The sequence below is a fragment of the Eremomyces bilateralis genome (genome assembly GCF_010015585.1).
Source record: "Eremomyces bilateralis CBS 781.70 unplaced genomic scaffold P152scaffold_21, whole genome shotgun sequence".
In the NCBI taxonomy this organism is placed as follows: Eukaryota; Fungi; Ascomycota; class Dothideomycetes; order Eremomycetales; family Eremomycetaceae; genus Eremomyces; species Eremomyces bilateralis.
Window position 1 is genome coordinate 340,547 of NW_022985087.1, and position 20,118 is coordinate 360,664.

General features: G+C 54.3%; 8 protein-coding genes across 8 annotated transcripts; 3 read left to right on the plus strand and 5 right to left on the minus strand.

The window, feature by feature from the left end:
• Positions 1 to 95: 95 nt before the first annotated feature.
• On the minus strand, positions 96 to 3,026 carry P152DRAFT_144790 (uncharacterized protein). Its single transcript, XM_033673887.1, has 8 exons — positions 2,839 to 3,026; positions 2,768 to 2,786; positions 2,607 to 2,715; positions 1,771 to 2,548; positions 1,003 to 1,724; positions 580 to 955; positions 331 to 524; positions 96 to 277 (listed from the first exon to the last, which is right to left on the minus strand). Exons 1-8 carry the CDS (start codon positions 2,929 to 2,931, stop codon positions 253 to 255), a joined length of 2,316 nt encoding a protein of 771 aa, XP_033531613.1. The 5' UTR covers positions 2,932 to 3,026; the 3' UTR covers positions 96 to 252.
• A 1,053-nt stretch (positions 3,027 to 4,079) lies between these two features.
• On the minus strand, positions 4,080 to 4,559 carry P152DRAFT_476108 (uncharacterized protein; the record flags this gene model as incomplete). The annotated part of the gene is made up of 1 exon (XM_033681481.1): positions 4,080 to 4,559. The coding sequence occupies one exon, from the start codon at positions 4,557 to 4,559 to the stop codon at positions 4,080 to 4,082; it is 480 nt and encodes a 159-aa protein (XP_033531614.1).
• Positions 4,560 to 6,024: 1,465 nt separating this feature from the next.
• P152DRAFT_144843 (uncharacterized protein) lies at positions 6,025 to 8,721 on the plus strand. Its single transcript, XM_033673889.1, has 4 exons — positions 6,025 to 6,320; positions 6,369 to 6,470; positions 6,520 to 6,688; positions 6,739 to 8,721. Exons 1-4 carry the CDS (start codon positions 6,182 to 6,184, stop codon positions 8,615 to 8,617), a joined length of 2,289 nt encoding a protein of 762 aa, XP_033531615.1. The 5' UTR covers positions 6,025 to 6,181; the 3' UTR covers positions 8,618 to 8,721.
• A 167-nt stretch (positions 8,722 to 8,888) lies between these two features.
• P152DRAFT_516391 (alpha/beta-hydrolase) lies at positions 8,889 to 9,945 on the minus strand (the record flags this gene model as incomplete). Its single annotated transcript, XM_033682945.1, has 1 exon — positions 8,889 to 9,945. The coding sequence occupies exon 1, from the start codon at positions 9,783 to 9,785 to the stop codon at positions 8,889 to 8,891; it is 897 nt and encodes a 298-aa protein (XP_033531616.1). The 5' UTR covers positions 9,786 to 9,945.
• Positions 9,946 to 10,102: 157 nt separating this feature from the next.
• P152DRAFT_422072 (uncharacterized protein) lies at positions 10,103 to 11,498 on the minus strand. The gene is made up of 3 exons (XM_033677184.1): positions 11,290 to 11,498; positions 10,953 to 11,216; positions 10,103 to 10,897 (listed from the first exon to the last, which is right to left on the minus strand). The coding sequence occupies exons 1-3, from the start codon at positions 11,389 to 11,391 to the stop codon at positions 10,274 to 10,276; spliced, it is 990 nt and encodes a 329-aa protein (XP_033531617.1). The 5' UTR covers positions 11,392 to 11,498; the 3' UTR covers positions 10,103 to 10,273.
• A 1,174-nt stretch (positions 11,499 to 12,672) lies between these two features.
• Positions 12,673 to 13,543, plus strand: P152DRAFT_144864 (uncharacterized protein). The gene has a single exon (XM_033673890.1). It carries the CDS (start codon positions 12,730 to 12,732, stop codon positions 13,327 to 13,329), a length of 600 nt encoding a protein of 199 aa, XP_033531618.1. The 5' UTR covers positions 12,673 to 12,729; the 3' UTR covers positions 13,330 to 13,543.
• Positions 13,544 to 16,008: 2,465 nt separating this feature from the next.
• On the plus strand, positions 16,009 to 17,442 carry P152DRAFT_384832 (uncharacterized protein; the record flags this gene model as incomplete). The annotated part of the gene is made up of 2 exons (XM_033675810.1): positions 16,009 to 16,809; positions 17,326 to 17,442. Coding segments are annotated over 2 exons (918 nt in total), but the record flags the coding sequence as incomplete, so codon positions are not given.
• A 1,811-nt stretch (positions 17,443 to 19,253) lies between these two features.
• P152DRAFT_476115 (glutathione S-transferase) lies at positions 19,254 to 19,895 on the minus strand (the record flags this gene model as incomplete). Its single annotated transcript, XM_033681482.1, has 1 exon — positions 19,254 to 19,895. One exon carries the CDS (start codon positions 19,893 to 19,895, stop codon positions 19,254 to 19,256), a length of 642 nt encoding a protein of 213 aa, XP_033531620.1.
• Between the last annotated feature and the right edge of the window lie 223 nt (positions 19,896 to 20,118).

Here is a 20,118-nt window from a genome sequence, read left to right on the forward strand (position 1 = left end):
TGAACCACACGCTTCGCGGAACAAATAAACCATCGTTTTTTGCAGTGCGTACCGTCAGCTCTTGAATTCATACCTGTATTGCAAAATTGCTACCCGCCGCCATTCACATCGAACACTGCCCTGCCAATTCTCTCACGTAAAAATAACTGAAGAACCCTTTTCCGTCGCGTCAAATGCATGGTCATTGCATTCGTGGACCAATTTCGCAAGCTTGCCTACACCAGTCAAATCAACCACTACTCCTGCAACACCTCAACCGGTTCCGGAGACAGCGAGCCTGAAGCCGGATCAGCGGTGTGTCCTCATACCAATAGAATGGGAACGACTTACTTCATCAAGTGGTCCATAAACGTCTGTAAACTGACGTCGTCGGTGAAAATTGTTTGAGCGTTTTGCGACACGCCGTACGTGCCGGTCGTATGGGTTGTGGATGGGTTCAGTTTGCTAAGCAGGAACCGTGCCTGAGAGCCGCCAGCATCGCAGACGATGAAACGCGGGAGAGGGAACCGGTCTTGGATGAGTTCCTACGTTGAAATATGTTAGCTCAACGAGTCGTGTGGTGGACAAGCTCCTCCGTACCTTCGCATCTTCTTTGGGGGCTTCCAAGAGCGTTGAGAAATTCTCGTAGCCTTCTTGGTCCTGGTACCCAGCCTTCCGCCATTCCGCCATAGTCTCACCGTGGAAGATGAGGATGTGGAAGAAGGTGTCAAGCAGAAGGACCGTTTCAGGTTGAATAGAGGTACTATCGAGCAACACTGCCTGGCTACCCTCATGGTCGAACCCATAGGAGTCGAGTGTTGGTTGCATCATGATCAATGAGTTGTTGACATCTTCGTGATTGAGAACGTGGCGGTAAAATGCGGTCTCGTCGGGAGAGTTGTTGAAGACTTGCAAGAATTGGGAGCGACGGAGGTGGAACATGAACTGAGGGTACAACGTGAAGTTCTTCTCGAGCCTGCGACAATCAGCGTGGGAAGACAGATCCAAATCAGCGATACATACCTGAATGAAGAAGGATCATCCTTGCGATACTCGGCAAACCTCGAGCAGAGCCGGATAAGCATCCTGTCGACCCATCGAAGCACATCCGGGCCATCGTCAACTTCCGCCTTGAAGACAGCGATACGAGACATCAGGACTGCAGCGGCTTCTTGGTCGAACGATTGGGCGATGGCAGGGTCTCCGGAAGGTCCGCTCAGGTTGCGAGCAACGGTGGTGACACGGAGATGGTACTGTCCCGATGAATGTTGATAGTATGTCAGGAACTGAACCATGCCCTTTTGCGGACCTTGCTGCATCTGGTTGGCGGCGACTTGGCTGGCAATCTCGAAGAAAATCCCGTAGCTTGCTGCCGGGTCGATACCGCACATCTTCCAGGAGCAGGTATTTCCGATACCGCACTCCGTCTCGCCAACAGATGCGGACTTCTTGTTCATCGAAACAGCGTGGCCGATGAGACCTGTGACTTTGAGCTCTTTGGTCGTGATGACTTCGAGCGAGGCATTGAAGCCCATCAACAGGTTGTCGTTCGCGTCTCGATCAAACACACGAGCAAATGATTGCTTGTACATCGAGGAGGTGAAGCTATCCGTAAGGATCATGTGTCCGCCGGTAGAGTTCGCGAGACCCTTCATTTCCAGGAGACCTACTTGGTCTAGACATCCAGCGAAGATGTCAATGATGTGGCCATTGTGGGCGGTTCTCTTGGCAAGGTTGTCGTAGAACTAACCGACATTAGCGAAATCTGAATGAAAATATCGACGGTCTCACCTTGAGAGCTCGCTTGTAGTGCTTGATGTTGTCCCGATCAATGTCGTGATGCGATCGGATGGCCTCACGAAGCTCAGGGCTCACAACCATGCCTGGGCCTTCTGTGCAAGGTCCCCCAGTGAACAACATGACGCGACCACCGGAATTCTGGAAGGAAGACTCCAGCAGGCCAACGGCGACACTCAACGCAACACCGGTGCATCGCAATGCTCGCTTATCGTTGGCAACGGGCCAAGGGTCGCGCTGAAGTTGCTCCAACGCATTGGTCAGCTGGAACTCGCACTGCTGCACGGGGAGCAAGAAGCGAGCCGCCGGGCCCATTGGTGCACGGATTTGTCCAGGTTGCGGTGCTATGTTGGGCCGAGCCATTCCGGGGGTCGCAAGCCCGAGCATCTCTTGGACCTGTTTTGCGCCGTAGTCCTTGCTTCCTCGGAAAACGTAGGATTTCGGGCACTCCGTATAGCCAATCTCGTGCACTTGGGTCATGGTTCCGTATGTAATGAGCCCAACCAGCGCATAGGGAGGCAGGAGTTGCAAGCTCATGATGACGGAGTCCTTGAGCGCCTTCAGGCTATCTTCTTCTTGACAGGTATCTAAGACGAACAGGAAAATCGGAGGGGAAGGAGCCGGCCGGGCAAGGCGGTATTCGATGGTGGTATTCGTAGGATGGAGTTCGGGAGGGATCTGGTCCTGTGAGATGTCTTTGTAGTGAGGAGGCAAGCCGTTTCTTTGCAGGCAAAATGGGCAAATCCATAGTCGCGCTCTCATATCAACCTGGCTATTCTCACAATCAGCATGCGATCCATTTGATGACCCCTAAACTTCCGGATGCATACCAAAATGGGTTGAGAACCGCACGGCAAGGCGCCTTGCATGAGACCGGTTCATACTGTAGCGGTGGAGTCTCCTTTTCTTTGAGGGGAGTATAAAGAGCACCGATGGGGACTTTGCTAATCAGCGCAACTCTTCAGGTTATAGTATTTCGGACATGTCCTACCGACTAATCTCGTAGCTTCCTGCAGGAAGGGTCAGCCAGCTGCATTTCGATATTCAAACAACAATGCTTACTATTCTCGAGCTTGGAAACGTGTTCCAACTTAGCCGGACGCCATCTCTATCTTCAATCTCGCTCCACTGCTCCTTCAAGGCTTCGTAGTCCATCGTGTCCGAGTTTGAGCGCTGTTCTGCAGCTCACAACAGCTCGAACTCTGCCTGTGCCGCGGTCTTTCAGGTGGCCTTTACTCTAGAATAAGGAATTCGATTGCGACGACGAAGCACCACGGTGATCGGCGGGGAATGAGTGGTGTTGGGAAATGCGAGGTGTCAATGTGGAACTTTGGGAATCATATGATTAGGAGGAATCGTTGCTCATCAAATCCAAGGAAGAGCACGACAGGAAGTGCCAGCTATCTTGATGTTTGAACGGTAACGGTATCGGCCACAGTGGAAGTTCCAGGTTGTGGACAGCGAGTGACTAGGTTCCTAATCGGGTTTAGCGCGTCACACTCCCGCCTTTATCTTGACTTCCGCTTCCTCCCAATTTTCTTCTTCTCTCTTAACATTATCGCCAGCACAAATTCCATATTATTATCGACATCCTCCGATCTTTTCTGCGGAGGTTGTTTTCGTGCTGTGCGGAGAGTAATATTACTATCTCATTACTGGGCACCTGGACTGGAAGAGTCATTCCGACTCTTGGGATATTCTGGGAATCAGTAGAGGTACATTTCGACTCTGAGGACTGTGTATTTGCTCTTGAAATCAATACTTCCTTCATATTCAATATCTGTCCGCATCTTGTTAATGATACTGTGGTGACTTCGCGTTATTAAGAGCTTGGTCGGCGCTGCAATGATCGCTTGGCTCGAACCGAGCAGGAGGAACTGAAGCAAGATGGTGGAGTCGACTCCGAAAGGATGATTCATTCTCCCTAAATCCGAAGGGTGTCCACCCATGAACTTGAACTTGAACTCGAACCCAATCCCATCCTGTTTTGTCGCTACATACTGGCCACGCAAGCGAAGGGAAGCTATCCCCTAAGCCACGCCGCTTCTGCCCAGCAGAATCCCTCTTCATCCCCTCTCAACGCTGGCCTTACAAGCGAAGGGAGCCCGCTCCCTAAGCCTGCTCCATAAGCCGAGCCTCTTCTGACCAGCAGAATTCCTTCACCCCTTCACACCTCTCCTCCGACGCACCATTGGGCTGCCGATCTGCGGCCACCGTAGTTCTCCGTACGTCCCCCAGAACCGATGTATGGCGTCCGCCGACCGATCAAACCCGCAGGCCCGCATCTCCCGCCCAATTCCCCTTTAAAGCCTCCCCTCATCCACCACGCCCCGTAGCAGCACCGCCCCGGGCCGCGCCATCCTCATCTTCCTCGCCAACGCGTCCCGCTCCCACCACCCCCACCCCCTCACCCTCTCCCTCCACCTCGTGCATACTGGGCAACAGCATGTGTTGTCCTCCCCTTTGGGCACGGATTGCCCCCCGAATAGGCCACATTTTTGATGGAACCATGTGTCCCCATCGGCAACATGGTGTCGTGGCTTCGGATGGTCACACGCAACCCACCTGACGTCGTGGTATCTGCCATCGCAGGCTACGCACAGCCTGTCGGATTCGTTAAGTAGGTTGACGTGCTCCCTCCGCTTTATGGGCCTGTCCGAGGGCGGCGCGCCTGCAGCAACTTCTTCTTCGTCGTCCTCGTCGTCCTCTCGTCCCCGTTTTTGTCTGCGCGACGTCGGTGACTGCTCGGGGTCGTCACGCCCTGCGTCTCGTCGACTGCGCATTGTTGGGGTTGATGGCGCGGCGCTGTCAGGCTTGCCTGCGACCCTTCCAGATCGTGGTGCGAGAGTAACTCATAGGGGGATCTGGATGTCGCATGTGGTATGCTTTTCCGATTGCCCGCGGTGTTATGCTCGGGTGGATGGCCTTGATCGTACGCCAGGCATCCGGGAGCACGACCCCTGGGAACATATCTTCAATCATGGATTCGTCGTCCTTAGAGATCCAGCCCTCAGGAGTGTCCTCCCTGACACATGGGGATGCTTCGGCGATGCTCTGTCTGGTGTCCAACATGGCGAGCGTGAGAGGGGGAGGAGGGGGTTTGTGATGGCCTGAAAGCCAGGAGGGGAGAAACAATCAACTGACGACTTCGCCGGCGAAGCCCTGTTGATGTGGAAAAGTAAAAGCGGAAACACGGGGAATGCTTGGTGGTCTGAGAGTACGCTTGTTGTGTGTATCTTGAGCTTTTGCTTGTCTAAAGAAAAACCAGGGAAAGGGAGAGGATGATTGCGAAGATATAGGCCTCGACTTCAACAGGTAAGAAACATTGCTCTATTGTGGACTTTGCGCTATTGAATTCCTATCCTATGAACCGTACATCGCTATAGAGTTTCTTATTTAGTTCCGCTATTGTTCATCTATTGTTCTTCAATTGCTTCCTAGTCCTGCTATTGTTGCTCTGATGAATTAATGTAGTACATTACCTGAAGCCATGTGAATTGCTATCAAGGAGGGTCAGTTTATTGAGCTTATTGTTCAGTTCCTCTTAATGGTGGCCTTCATCAACATCACTCATCACTATCCGGGCATTCAATGACTAAGTCTCAAATGACCTGGCACAACAGCAGTTCGCGGTTTAAATCGAACCGAATTCGAATAGAAGGCTAGCGATATCCTGCTTTCCGACGGTCCGGTAAACGGGGAATTGTTCAGTGATTTTTGTTCAGAGATAAATTCTGGCAGTTTCGAGGTTCAAGAATCGATGAGCATGAGCACAAATTCAAGGAAACCTTCAAGAAACTATTCCCAACAGAGACCAACTTTGAATTCCAGCGGCATATATTTGGAATTCAGACGCTCATGAAGCTCAATAAAAGCCATCTCAATATAGATAAGTATCGGACTTCGAATATAATATGCGATATGAAAATGATGCTGACTTCAGCACGAATGACTCTATATTGACGGATTTAGGGTTTCAAGAGGAACCTTCAGCGACAGAAGGGAAAGGACAGATATATATATATTAGATACTGTAGCAAACATACTTAACCTATGATTCCCATGAAAAGGATGCAGTAAACCTGATGATGACAATTGAAACTGTTGTGGCGATGATTGAACTGGTTTGATCCTGTCAGACTCTAATTAGTCCATTTAATCCCTTGGCGGTAGAAATTTTGAGGCCTGAGGCAGTCAGGCTGAACAAGAGCTTTGCAGAATCGCTTGGCAACTGTTTACATCGCGAACTCTCACTCCGTGATCAAGTTTAACACTGGTTGGAGTGGTTAGGTGTTGTTGTCTTCCAGGTCATGAACAAGCAGTTGCTGTTAGTTGATCCGCTTCTTCTCAAATCCATGTTTCCATCCTAGGCTTCTTTTTCCGCTCTGTCCCATCCACCGTCACTATGGCTGACATTCGGGCGATTCCCACGGCTCGACCATATCGAAATTTCCTGACGCCTGCCCTGCATGACCGTTTCGTCAAAGCCGCAACCGTAACATGCGGCGTTTGCCTGCTCATTGGACCTCTGATGTCCCATACAGGCAAGTGGGAAGGTATTCTTTTCCAACCATCGTGCTAATAGCTTGCAGAGAGATCATGGTTTCTCGGTCCGATTCGCGCAATCTTTCGCGCAACGGTATTGTTCATCCCATGCCTCCTATTTTGGATAGCACGACTAGTGAACATGCACTGTAGGTCATGGAAAACGATTGGAAAGGATGTGTGCTCACGTAAATATAGATGGCTCCGAGCTATCAAACTCGCCCTTCCACACCTTTCTACATTACATATCGACAACGAAACGAGTCCAGACATATCTGTGGGTGGTAGCGGCAACCAGACTCTACGCCGAGATATACATGGCGTATGCAGGTTCCGAAGCCCGTTATAGTTGGGTGGAGGTAGGAAAGTACGTTTTATGCAAGCCGCTGGAATTAATGGATACTGATCGCAAAGCAGAGCCTGGGAGAGGAGCAAAGTCAACGAACGATACATCTTCATTGCGTTCATGTTTTCTTGGTTGGGGCTGGCCAAGTCGACATGGCATATCTACTGCGACCGAGACAAGCTGCCCATACCAATTATCAAATACAAACCGCAGTCCGAACCGAAAGATTTGCGACCACCACCCTCTCCAGAGCCCTTTTCCTTCGCAAATCTGCGCGCAGCCGCATCGAAATCCTTACAGTCAGGGCTTTCGGAATCAGGGGTCCAGATGCCTGGGTATTCGGTCTCTGTACGAAAGCATGTGCAAAGCGTGCTTTTGGATTCGCTCAGCATGACTAGTTTTACGGTCCTTAGCGGCACGTTCCTATATGCTACAGTGTTTCGCCAACCGCTGTGGTACATCCAACATCAATGTCTTCATTACTTTTACGGCGTGTTCTACACCCTTCAAAAGCAGTCAACTCCCGGTCCCTATCCAGGCCTCCTTGATCTGGTCGGTCGGTTTACGTACCAAGCGACATTATGCAATATCCTGCTGGAGTGTGCAAGTACAGCCTTCACTGCCTATACCGCACAAGGACCCACAAAGCGACAGAAACTGCTCTCGGAAGACTCGAAGGACCCGAATGGCAGTTTGATCCTCGGTCTGAAGGCACAAAAGGAGATGGTAAGGACAATGGCCTTCTGGGAACTTCTCGACCTCACCAAAACTCATGTGACCCGCCGAGGCACCATTTTCGAAGAAATCGATCGAGTGGGCGGTTCAACATGGAGTCAAATCCTCACTCTATGCTTGAAAGAGATGAGTGACGTCTCAGGGCGGATAGAGGCAACCAAAACACCGGCAGAACCCAAGGAGACGAACGGGACCTCGAAACAGCCGGAGAGGCCGGTGATCAAGACATTACCCCGACTTACTCCGTCCATCAAAACGGACAACATCTTCTCACCGTCGCCCAAATCTAAATCAAGGCAATTGGCCGGCGAGGTGGCCGGTTCATTTATTCACGAACCGCGGAAAACTCCATCAAAATGGCCCCACAATTTCTGGACACTGGTCAAAGAGGCCGTCGGATCGGTCATCCAGCTGCTTTCCGTTATCACCGAGTACATTCTGCGTTGGCCGATCGTCGGACTCCCATTCCGTACCTCGATGTCGCGACGTGCAGCATTCACCCTGCTCTCCCGACCCGAGTCGCCTAATTATCTTCTTTCCTGGATTCCTTTCATTTCTCCTACTCCCTGTACGCTAAGCGATGCGTCGAACATCGCGGATGCCGCGACTACGCTAGCGGGCCTTCTCGAGGCCAGTCTCAGGGAGGATCGAGTGGGACTGGTGCAAAAGGACGTTCAGAGGGTCGTGTCTACCCTGACCAAGACCATCGCGGACATCGAAGCATTTGTCAATGGGATGCGTCCCTGGCCATCTGACGCCGAACTTCTGTTCATAGACGACACGAACTCAGGGGATTGGCTAGCGACTTTGCAGACGACGAAGTACCAGGTCCTTCATGAAGGTGAAGTCGGCGAAGTCGTGCAAGCATTGAAAGCAGCGTTGACAAGTGTCCTCGGCTCCTTCGCGGAATATGCGAGCAGTGTCGGCCTGAGTGAGGCTGCATTGAAGAATGCCAAAGATGTACTGGCGGCTGGTGAAACCAAGCCTCGCAAACCCGCTCGTCTTCCCGTCCCCGATCGAGAACAAAACATCGGACACAGTAGACCAGAGATGGAGCACGTGAACGGCAGGAGGCGCCCAATACCCAAGGCGCCAAGATTCCAACCCTACACCCCGGCCGAGCTTGAAGAACGACGCGCAGCCCGGGAGCCTCCAGCTGTAAAGATCATCCCATACACCGAGCAGGAGCTTGCGGAGAGAGGTGGGCGGCTATGACCTCCGGCCCATATGGTCCACCCTTATTGAATAATTTCGTGCATTGGAGGCATAGCCACGGCGTTTGGATGGTATGTTTCAGATCGGGAAAGCTGGAGTGGCTCTGAAATTGAACATGTACACTATGAGTTCGGATCGGCAGATTTCCGTCTTTCATGTATTGGAATGGGCGGGAAAAATCCTCACATTGGGTATAAATAAGCTATGCTATAAACGAAAGCCTCCAAATAAAATCGTAAGTTCATGAACTCGTTCCACGCATCAGCATCGCTCAATCCTTCAAACAGTCCTCCACGAATCCCACCAAATACGGCACAAATCTCTCCGGATCCTCCCAAAACGGCGCGTGCCCCAACCTCTCCATCCGATGACACTTCCCCCCCCACAGATTCCCCCACGCGCACCCATCCAGATACCCCAGATCCACAAACGGCTCCTCCCCCCCGTTCACCACCGCCGTCAGCCCCGTCCACTCCGCCACCGCCTTCCGCTGATCAATCCCCCGCCCTGCGTTGAACGCGTCGAACATCGTCGCCCGCGCCCGGCCGTCCGTGCGTCGCACCGCGTCGACTAGCCATTCGCGGCGCGGCGGCCCGCACGTCTCATGGCCATACGCTTGGATTTCCTCCTCCGTGAGCTCCGCCTTCCCCGCGGCCGCCATGTGCGGATTCCCGCGCGTGAACGCCCGCACCGTCTGCTCGGCACCGAGCGCCGGGGGCGTGCCGACGAGCATTAGTCCCTTAAGGCGGGGACCGAGGAGCGGGATCAGCTCGATGGCGATGTGACCGCCGAGGGACCAGCCGAAGATGATGAGGTTTTGGACATGGATGCCGGGGTGGTTGAGGACGTCGAGGACGTCGCAGGCGTAGCCGGGCATGGTGTAGGTAGTGGGGTCGGGGGAGTTGGTAGAGGCGCCGTGGCCGGGGAGATCGAGGAGGAGGAGGGAGCAGGGAAGGGGGGAGTGGAGGGTGGAGAGGAGGGGGGCGAAGATGCGGGAGTGGGAGGAGTTGCCGTGGAGGAGGAGGAGTGTGGTGTGGGAGGGGTCTTGGGGAGGGGTGAAGTTGGCGTAGACAGTGATCTCGGCGCGGGAGGATCGTGGTTCAAGGGTAATGGTCCTTTGGAATGGGACGGTTGGTATTGTCCCGCTGATAGAGTCTTTATCCGACATTATGCCTTGCTCTTGCTTTTGATTGACTTTATCTAGTGAGATGGGTGCAAGTGAAGCTATTCACGCTGACTGGTATGTCTTCCAGCACTTCTAATTCCGTTGACTTGGAGTAATGTCAAGAATTCGGAAAATAGAAACTAAGGACTATAGAACTGTTGCCATTGAATGCAGTATTTTCTGAATGAGGGGTTGTTCGACTTCATTTGATATCAAAGCATCGTCAGCACAACAGCATGCACGATGCAGATGCATCAACCAGGCCATAAGGCGGACAGGTGGTCCCAATTTTCGTCATTCCACTGAATCCCTCATGCTTCGACCAATCCCCGGCTCTCGAAAATGAACTTAGACATCAATCTCTAGAATTAATACGATAAGGTTATATTCACAATATGCATATCTGTCGCTGTATGAGCATGATATGCGAACCATAATGATGTTTCTTCATTCTTGTCAACCCCGCTTCCTAGTTATCCCTAAGACAACCCTCAATCATCCCCACTACGCTTCCTCAAATCATGCCTCTTTGACATTCCCGATAACTCCTCCTCCTCCTCCATCACTTCCGCCTGCTCCGCCAACTCCTCCAAATGCCTCTGCGCCGCCTGCGCCTGCTCCTTCGCCTCCAGCGCTGTCGACCTCCGCCCCTTTATCTCCTGCGCCTGCGCCTTCAACTCCCGCGCCGTCGTCTCCCGCCCCTCCAGCTCAGCCACCCACAGCGCCGCGCCGACAGCGTTGGTGAAGGAGAAGAAGATGCCGATGAATGGGAGCAGCTCGAGCAGGACGGCGGGGACGCCGAACGCGGTGTACTGCGGGATGTGCTCGTCGATCCACTTCTCGCGCTGGCGGGCGTTCCAGCCTTTGAGTTGGAAGTAGCGCGCGTGGTGGGTGGGGCCGAGCTTGCGGGCCTGCATGACGATGAAGACGACGGTGCCGACGATGGGGATAAAGTTGAGGGGGAGGTAGAGGAAGTAGCGGAGGAGGGCTTGCGGGGTGAAGTTGGAAAAGGGCTTGGTGAGGAGCTTGCCGAGCTTGCCGACGGGGTCGGAGCTGTTGGTTTTGAGTTCGCGGCCGGGCTTGACGAGCGCGGTCATGTTGCGGGTGAGGAGGGTCTATATGGTATTAGCTAACTTCTTAGGCTCGAAGGTCGCGTAGGTAAATGCCTACTCCATCGAAGGTGTCGATCAAGGCATCGTCGAGGAACCAGGTCCTACTCAGGACCGTTGTGAGAGTCGATGCCTCACTGAGCGTAAGAAGAATGGTGGTCAGCACCGCAAGCGGACCGTTGAAAATCGTGAGAACGGCAGCTTGCGGAAGGTAGAGGAAGATGAAGCAGAAGGCCGTGACGCCGATTCCAAGGCTGATGGTTGGGGTAAGTTTGTCGAGAAGAGGCTTCCAGAGGCTACGGTGGGTCAGGAAATAGAATATGCCCTGCATTTCTGGTCAGTAAAGGCATTCTTATCATATCAGTATATGGGAAGAATCAAAGCCGAAAATCGCATACCCGAATGGGATAGATATATGTGCCGCTCCCCACCGCTTTCTTCGCTTGGTGTTGGACATGCTGAGCCTCTTGGATGGCCGCTTGCTTGACCCGTTCCGACATGGTGATTCAATCAAGAAAATCACGAATTCCAGCGGCTGGTAAGTGATCGGTAGAAAGTTTGTTATGGAATTTTGAGCATATTTGTTATTTGTAGATGGTGATCAGTGTTATGATCTCCAATCCCTGGGATCTGATGGCATGAGACGTCATCGTGATGGACTTTGGGAAGCGGGACCAAACCACACCGAACCTCACCACCACTCTCAGCCTTGTAAACATCACCTCCCTCTGCACTCTAGACAGTCTAAGAAATAGTGGAATATACCACTTCTACGTCTATATAGCGTCAAAACACTTTAAAAATGATCAATAAATGCCTGCGATTCTCATTAAGCGCTTCAATGTCTCGAAGCTCCTTCACGCCATTCAGTTGGTGCCACTGGTTGGTGTCAGATTGTCCCTACACATGCATAAGATATCTGAGGAATATCTGAAACCATCGCGCAATGAAATTTTAAGGACACTAGCGCACCCGTGAACGTATTTCTTAGAATAAGGTCCTCTCGCCTTGCGTATCGCAGGCTTTTGACGACCGGTACGCCTGGGCGGAGCATGAGGATGTCCCTGAACGTGCCTGTGTTAGCATCGCCCACATACTTCCAGACGCTCAACTATGCCCACGTGCATGCCTTTTCCTAGGTAGGACCTCACATATCATGTTCATCTTTCATCTTTCACTTATTCCCTGTGTTTCTCTTACTTCTAATCACATATCGATTGAATCTCTCACTCTGCTATCACCTATCGGTTGAATCTCTCACTCTGCTATCACCTATCGGTTGAATCTCTCACTCTGCTATCACCTATCGGTTGAGTCTCTCACTCTGCTATCACCTATCGGTTGAATCCCTCATTCTTCTATCACAATACAGTGGATCGTTCACACTAAAGCCACTGTTCTTACTGATACTTAGTGGATTCATCAATTATGGACCCAGAAGTCCCTCCTGTCGAAGCCGTTCAAAAGCTGCTCACCTTCTTCACCAAGACCATCACTAACGCTGTTGATAAGGGCGTTCGCGCCAATCAGAAACTGTGTAACAACGAGGTCGCCAATACTCTCAAGGCGCTTACTCATGACTTAATAACATCTGAACGCCAGCAGCGTGAGAGTCCCCAGGGCTCGACCGTTGAACAATCACTGGCGCAACTGAACGATTCTGTGAGAAGGATAGAAACGGAGGTACGGGAGATCCGGCAGATCCGGCAGATCCAGGATTCTATTAAAGATACCCTCTCCAAGGTACCGAACCGGAGTGCACCCGGTGACAATATGGAGAACGAGGAGTGGAATTTTAGCAATGAGGACCTGGATCTTGGTATAAGAACGCCTCACTGATGCTCGCTAGTTGCCCCAGCCCTAACCTACTTTTAGACAACTTCGAATCCCCAGCGCAGAATAAGTCGGCATTTCCATCGGAACAAGTCGAAGCCGGGCATCGCTCCAGCCCGACCAGTGTACTTGACCGCAGTAAATCTCTGCCCCGCGATAGCTCCACGTCTCTACCGGAGAACGACCTTGAATTAGGACGTCGACCCAGCCGCAAGGCAAAAGAGGGGAAAACTTATCACAACCTGTACCTGTCCCGGGAGTTCAACAAATCTCTGAACGGGCGGATCATCAAGAACGGCGCGCGAAAGAGCGTCGGGTCAGCCAGGGTGAAAGACCCGAGCAGCTCGACGCAAAAGAAGGACGACGGATCCACGAAACCCCTCATGACGAGCCCGGAGATCTTCGTGACGCCGAGGAAGTCCAGTCCCCAGCCTCAGCGATTGAACTCGACCAAACGCACGCGCACGCGCACGCCCGACAGCATGGCGTCGGAGGATATGATCTCACCGGGCCCGAAGTTGAAGGAGAAGAAGCGGAGGCGAACGGACTCGGGTGAGAGGAAGGGGCTCCTGAGTGAATTCCAGGGCGTGTCTAGTGGACTGTGAATGAGAGACGTGTGTGCCCGGGACATTACTCGGGAGTCCCCTTATGAAGGGTCGAGGCAGGGGAAATGGGACGGTCTGGGATTGTGGTGTAGAGTAGTGTATTGTTATGGCCATGATAGGCAGCTTCGTGGAGGAGACCTGAGATTCACGAAGGTCATTCTGAACTTTGTATCATCGTCGTCTCAACTGGTCGAGCTGGCCATGGGATGGGAGACAGACGCCAGGGAGTCCCGATGACAGAGTTCTGGACTGAGTCTGTACGCAATTATCTGGTGTCATTGGTCAATTGCTGGTCAAGGTTTGGGCCCTAAGGCTTGGAGATCCGTGAAACCAATAGAGTCCTGGTCGTGATTGGTCAATAACATCCGGACCGGTCCTTCCTTCCACCCACTAACTGATATCGTTCCAGAAACTGTATTGTACTTGCCATGAATGTAATGTTATCCATCCATCTTCTGTATAACTGTTAGCCCTGATGCGATATGACACGCCTCGTCGTGGGAAGCGCCCGAAAATGCAGGAGGAGAGCCAAGTCTCAGACCGAGACGGTTTGGGGGCGTTTTCCCAGCTGGAGAGGCGCCGGACAGGGGCCCAATCCGCTCTAGCGCACGGCATGCTGAGTTGGCAGCCGAACGGGATGAGCGAGCAGCTTCATCCTGCGTCCAGCGCAAAAGGGCAACCTGCCTCTTGATTTCGTGTCGCATATGCCATTGACCCGTCGACGTTGCCGCTGGAGCATCATCGTGCGTATCGGCACACCGTGCGGTCATTTTCGCCGCTTTCTTCCCGTTCTCTCTGCTAGACGGTCGCTGCACGCGACCCCGGAACGTCCTCCGACATCCTCCTCTGCGACGCGCCTTTCGTGGATAATGTACAGGACATGCCGTCATTTGGCTTCGAGAATCTCCTGCTCCTCCGCATCTGCTCCATCTGCTCTAGCTGACGGTCGCCGATTCCTGCATTATTTCGCGTGTGGCGGTGCGAGCGTCGACCCTGCAGGCCTCGCCAACATCTAGCAGCACGAGCGAGTGGTGAAGCTCCAGTTCTGCGGTTGGGAAACGAGGATCACGACAGTCCAACCCGTCGCAAACCTCCGCAAATCGATTGCGCACTGGAAATTTCGCGCGTACAGAACACCAATCGTTCACTTCATGACCAGACCGACCTCAAACCACGGTTTGCGAATCAATTGTGCGTTGTCCTCTCCTTAAAGCTCCACCTTAAAGCCATTCCCAGCCTCCTCAAAATCCCCAATTGCACCCCTGGTTCCTACTCCTCTGCACTACGCCCCTACAGCCACGACAATAATTTCCCCAACCACCTCAAGATCTCGCCGCGCTGGATTTTGATCGACCACGCCATGGATCGACTCTGTTTGTTTTTGCTATTCACTAACACTATCTCTCCAGGCATTTCCTCATTCCCTGTCTCTCACGTTCCATCGTTGTACATGCCCTCCCATCCTAGATTCCTCTCGACATAGCGTCATTGAGGTCACACTGAAGGCTCGACCGAATTTTCCACCCCATTGCTAGGTTCGCGGTCACATTGTCATCTCCGCGAGCCGCCGAATTCCTCACGTTGTTCAGCCCAACTTCCCGAGCTGTTCACGAGACCAACGACCGACACGTTTACGATCCCAACCCTCCCCATCAACGCCAGCAGGCAGGCCAATCTGCCCTCTCCCCGAACCACCGACACTCTCGAGTATCCAGCTCCTCCGGTAGCGTTTCTGTCGCCCTCCGTGGAACTCCCGCCCCCGAAGAGCGCCACAACCCTCGCCCTCGTTCGGTTTCCGTGAGCTCTCCTCCACTGCAAGCTCCTCCACCTCGAGCTCCTCCCACCGTCCGATTCGCGGATCCGGCGTCGAGCTCCGAACCTGGCCAGTGGGCTCTTCCCTCGGAAGCACGTCCGCGCCAGGTTCCTCGCACCTCCCGTCGCACCGCGTCGGCGATCCGGTGGGCTCTCGAAGTCGCGCTCCGTGGCCCACATCCTTTCACGTCGGTGGTTGAAGAGGAGGAAGCTTCCATGTCCGACATTCTTGCCGGTTCCGCAGGCAATGTTGGCCGAACTTCGAACGGCGGCCAACGGTCGTCTGCAGGGCACGGGCCTGTTCCGGTGCAAGGTGCGAGAGAACGAGGCCAATCCATGCCCGTGCCGCAGGCACAGCGGGATCGTGGAATCACACCGCCGACGGAGATAATGCGGAGAAGGCAGGAACGCGAACGACAAAAAGTAGGGGCCGGGCAAGGCGGACTTGCTGCTGGCGTTGCTCAAGGTCAGTCTCCAACACCCGGACATGGCCCTGGAAAGGGCTCAGGCTTATATTCACCAGGACAAGGTGATAGAACCCGAATAGATCCTGCACTCCTGCCACAATCAGGACGGCGAGAGGAGGGATTTGTGGCCGCAGCTGCAGCCGCCTCTGCCCTAGGAAGAGAAGAAAGACCAGACCCATTGCACGTTCCCTCGGCTGTGGAGGACCGTCCTCCACCAGCTAGACAACGTCGCTCCTCACAACCGCAAACCTCCACACAACCACTTCCACATCAGCCTCCACCCCCGCAACAGACAACCCCATCAGCAGCCGCTCAGCCTCGTATCCCTCGATATCCAGGAGGTGCCGAAGTACCCCAATCAATACCCACTCCGGCTAGCCGGCTGAGAGACCCGAATGTCTCAACATTCCCCCATGCCTTTGAAAGATGGGAGCAGCTCTCCTCTCAATGGGAAGGGCAGACGCGATACTGGATCCGACGGCTGGAGAACAATTCCGACGAGCTGCGAAACGAGCCTCTCAATGTGGGGATCGCGCGGCAGATGCAGGATCTTACCGCTGCCGGTGCGAACTTATTCCACGCGGTGGTCGAGCTCCAACGACTGCGCGCCAGCTCCGAACGGAAATTCCAACGCTGGTTCACAGACGTTCGGGGCGAGTTGGAGCGGAACGAGGAAGTTCAAGCGCAGCAGCAGGTTGCGTTGGACCGCGAGCGTCGAGCTCGCCAGGAGCAAAACGCCATCGCTGCACGAGCGGAGGAGCAACGAGCCAACGTGGACAAAATGAATGGGGAGCTCAAACGGGAGCTCAACATTGCCAAGGAGGAAGCGCGTCGGGCATGGGAAGAGCTCGGAAGGCGGGAGCAGGAAGAACGGGACCGGTGCAGCGAGATACGCGAAGGGCGGCCGGTCAACATCTGCGGCATCCAGATCTTCCCGACCAGTCAGATCATGCGGCAAGCGAGCCTTCGACGGGGCCAGGAAGGCGACGACTACTCGATGGACCCAGGCCAGGAATACATGGAAGCCGAATACGTGTACAACGAAGGGGCCTCACCCACCGACACCGACCCGTTCGTGGAAGCCGGAAAACGACCGGCCCCACCGCCAGGGACCTTTTCCGCCGGCGTCTATCAACCGCAGGGCATCCAACCCTACGCGCCCGGCAGCACCCCCGCGTCCGGATCCACCTCTCAAACCATCGTCCCCGCTCCGCAACCCCCTCCTCCCAGCTCCACTACCTCCCCTCCCACCGGCGCGACTTCCACCTCCTCCCAACCACCCTTCTACACCCACCGCGACACCTACCCCACCACAGGCGCCTCCTCCGCCCCCTCCGACGTCCCTTCCTATATTGGCACCACCTCCGACGACCTTTCCGATGCCTCCGACGGCGGCGACCGCCACGACGAACCCACCGCTGATGACTATCTTTACGACGAGCACGGCCGCCTCCTCGTCGACGCCCACGGCCGCCCCCTCCCCGACCGCCGCGGCCTGCGCGTCAGCACCGTCTCCGACGACCTCTCCGACGATGACGAGGATGACGTGCTTCGCGACGCGCAGCGTGAGCATGCACATCGCGCTCGCTACGGTAGCAGTGGGGCCGTACCCGGTAATTCCGGCGAACTCGCAGTGCCGACGACGCAGGGGTACGCGACGGCGCCGCCCAGCGCGTATGGGCGGCAGGCTGGCGGAGGCGCGCAGCAACAACAGCAGGCGGAGCAGCCGGATTATGAGGGGAGCGGGTATGAAGGGTGGGAGCGGGTGCAGCATCATTATCCGACGCGGTTGAGCGATGTGCCGGAGGAGGAGGACGAGCGGAGTCGGGCGAGTGGGCCGCGGAGTCTGGATATTTGAGATCGAGGGATGGAGGGAGGGAGAAGACGAATATTTGTTTTGATGGGTTGAGGGCGTGGGTGGAGGAGAGAATACATTGCGCGAACTAACTTTACATGGGATGGGATGACGAGGTTTTTCGTGTCCCGTTTACCAGAGCATCTTTGTCATTTTTCTTCTTTTCCCCTTCCGCGTCGGTCGACCGGTGTCAACACTTCTCCCTCCCTACCCGCTTCTTGTGATCGATCCCTCTCCTTCGACGCGACATATTTCCACCCCTCTATTTTTTTTTCTCTTGTCACTGGCGGGTTTCGTTCCATCAGCACCTTCTCGCATTCCGCACAGCCCATGGCGTTTCGTGGGTTTGCGTTGTCGTATCCAGGGTGAGCGGGAGGGACGGCGAGCATCGTGACATTTTCCCTCTCTTCCCATTCCTCGATCTTTTCCGAAGGGAGGTTTTTGAAGTGCGACGGAAGGACCATGTAATACGTGTAATTTGTGTATGTGTCGAACGCGCCGGGACGGATGGGATGGGCACGGGGTTTAATCGCAGTGTCGACGTCGTCACTGCTCGCGACATACATGACGGAGGGGATTCCTTCTGGGTACTACACAGTACCACCAGTTTCGGAAGGAGGCCGACGGTACTACAGGAGGCATCTCGGTGCCACTTCACGGTGTATCATAGCTACAGAGGACAGTACCTACCGTACATTACCGTACAGGACCATCCATCCTTTGTCGGTGGAACGGCAAAGGCATTTCGAAAACCTGATATTCCTCGAAGTCACAATAGTCCCAAGTTCAGGATCCAGCCACGCAAATGGTGTGACCGCACGGCCAGCGCCGTAATCTAACGCCCATGAAATCCGGGAATATCAGGCTCGCCACAGACAAGCCGCGCTTCAATCCCTCGTGAGTCGTGACAAGTCATGGGCAAGTCGTGGCGCGGTCACGCCAACGTCACACGAACCCAAATCCTTGGCCTCATGGCCTGAGGCTGCATCCTGGAAAATGGCGGGCGCTGATTGGTTCCGATCGGTCAGCGTCCGCTCCACGCTCACCCCACGGCAGGGCGAGCGTCAGTCGAGATATATCGCGAAAACCACACGGCGGCAGGGCGTGCGGATCCGAGGGGTCAGGTTCTGTTTTCGGTAGTGATGAAGGGTTGTTTAAATAGCAGCTGTCAAGTATGCGTAGTTGGGTTCGCTTTTATTATCATAGCACTTTAGCAAGCCATCGTGAACCAATCCACGCCGAACTCTACCGTCACCAGATCAAAAGCTCAATTATCGCGAAAAAAGCGATATCATAGTCGTAGGATTATCCTCTCGCATATTACAATGCCGGCCCTTCCAATCCATCAAATCAACCAAGCCGTCCACAAGGCACCCAAATCCTTCGCTCCATGGCTCCTCCTCTTCATCGGCAAGCAGTCCACTCCACTCACCCCTACCCCTGAACGGGACCAGTCCTTCGACGATGAATGAACGAGTGAATGCTAATAGATACTACAGGGAGCGGCGCCGTCTACACCGCGTACAACCTCAAAACCGAGATGAAGTCCCTCGACGGCGCACGGGAGCGCCTCTACGCACGGAAAACGCAGCGGGAAATGGAGTTGCGGAGGATGGGCGGCGTCGACCTTGAGGAGGTACAATAAACGAACACCTGGAATCGTTGCTTCGAAAATCATGAAAGGAGCGTGTAGACCGAGGTTGGAGTTAACTTGGCGTTTATTCCCTGGCGTTTATTTTTTGAAACGGCAAAACACCGAGGACCATATCTCACAGTCAACGGGGACCGGTTCATTTCATACTCGGCGCCTTCCCGGACGGATCATCTTTGATCGTCACATACCCCTCCTGTTCCCTCACCCGCTGCAACCACGCCTTCACATTCCCCCCGACCGCAAACCCCACCAGCTCCGCGAACTGGGTATACGCGAACAGCGCGATGTCCGCGATCGTGTACATCTCCTCGACGAAGAACGTCTTCCCCTCCAGATGCGCCTCCATGGTGTCCAACGCGGCCTGCCCCCGCGTCTGTAGCCGCTCGCGCGTCTCAGCGCTCACGTTCTCCAGGCCGATCCAGTGGGTCGCGAACCGGAGCCCGGCGACGTACTGCTCGTGGCTGAACTGCTCGAAGAACATCCAGCGCAGCACCTGAGTGACGCCGAGGTGGGTTGAGGGGAGGTAGGGCGTGTCTTTGGCAAGGTAGTAGAGGATGGCGCTGCTTTCGGGGAGGACGGTGTGGGTAGCGTCGTCGAGGATGATGAGGGGGATGCGGCCGTTGGGGTTGAGTGCGAGATAGGCGGGGAGGCGAGTCTCGGCGGGGGTAGTGAGGAGGTCAAGGTCGGTGGTGTGGTAGGGGAGGCGGAGGTGGGAGAGGAGGAGGTGGACTTTGTAGCCGTTACCTGAGGGGATATTGGAGTCGTAGAGATGGAGCATGGTGGCTTGCGGGATTCGGGATTCAGGGGATAGCTCGCAGGAAAGGACAAAGCTGTCGATTGAACAACAGACGGACTCAAATTGGAATTGGAACGGTTGGATATCTAGTACTCGGATGAAAGAGAGAAATGGAAATGGAGGTCTCGCGGTCGGAGAGCCGATCGCGTTGTACTTGTCTATGCCGCCAGGCCTGCCACGCCCTAGAGTAAGAGTACCTATCATG

Coding starts and splice junctions, on each gene's coding strand:
- P152DRAFT_144790 (XM_033673887.1), bottom strand. CDS start 2,931: ATGGACTACGAAGCCTTGAAGGAGCAGTGGAGCGAGATTGAAGATAGA. Junction 2,549..2,606: donor GCGGTTCTCAACCCATTTTG/GTATGCATCCGG, acceptor TTGTGAGAATAG/CCAGGTTGATATGAGAGCGC. Junction 278..330: donor TTTATGGACCACTTGATGAA/GTAAGTCGTTCC, acceptor ATCCGGCTTCAG/GCTCGCTGTCTCCGGAACCG.
- P152DRAFT_144843 (XM_033673889.1), top strand. CDS start 6,182: ATGGCTGACATTCGGGCGATTCCCACGGCTCGACCATATCGAAATTTC. Junction 6,471..6,519: donor ACGACTAGTGAACATGCACT/GTAGGTCATGGA, acceptor ACGTAAATATAG/ATGGCTCCGAGCTATCAAAC. Junction 6,689..6,738: donor AGTTGGGTGGAGGTAGGAAA/GTACGTTTTATG, acceptor ATCGCAAAGCAG/AGCCTGGGAGAGGAGCAAAG.
- P152DRAFT_422072 (XM_033677184.1), bottom strand. CDS start 11,391: ATGTCGGAACGGGTCAAGCAAGCGGCCATCCAAGAGGCTCAGCATGTC. Junction 11,217..11,289: donor CATATATCTATCCCATTCGG/GTATGCGATTTT, acceptor CCAGAAATGCAG/GGCATATTCTATTTCCTGAC. Junction 10,898..10,952: donor TGATCGACACCTTCGATGGA/GTAGGCATTTAC, acceptor AATACCATATAG/ACCCTCCTCACCCGCAACAT.
- P152DRAFT_144864 (XM_033673890.1), top strand. CDS start 12,730: ATGCTCGCTAGTTGCCCCAGCCCTAACCTACTTTTAGACAACTTCGAA.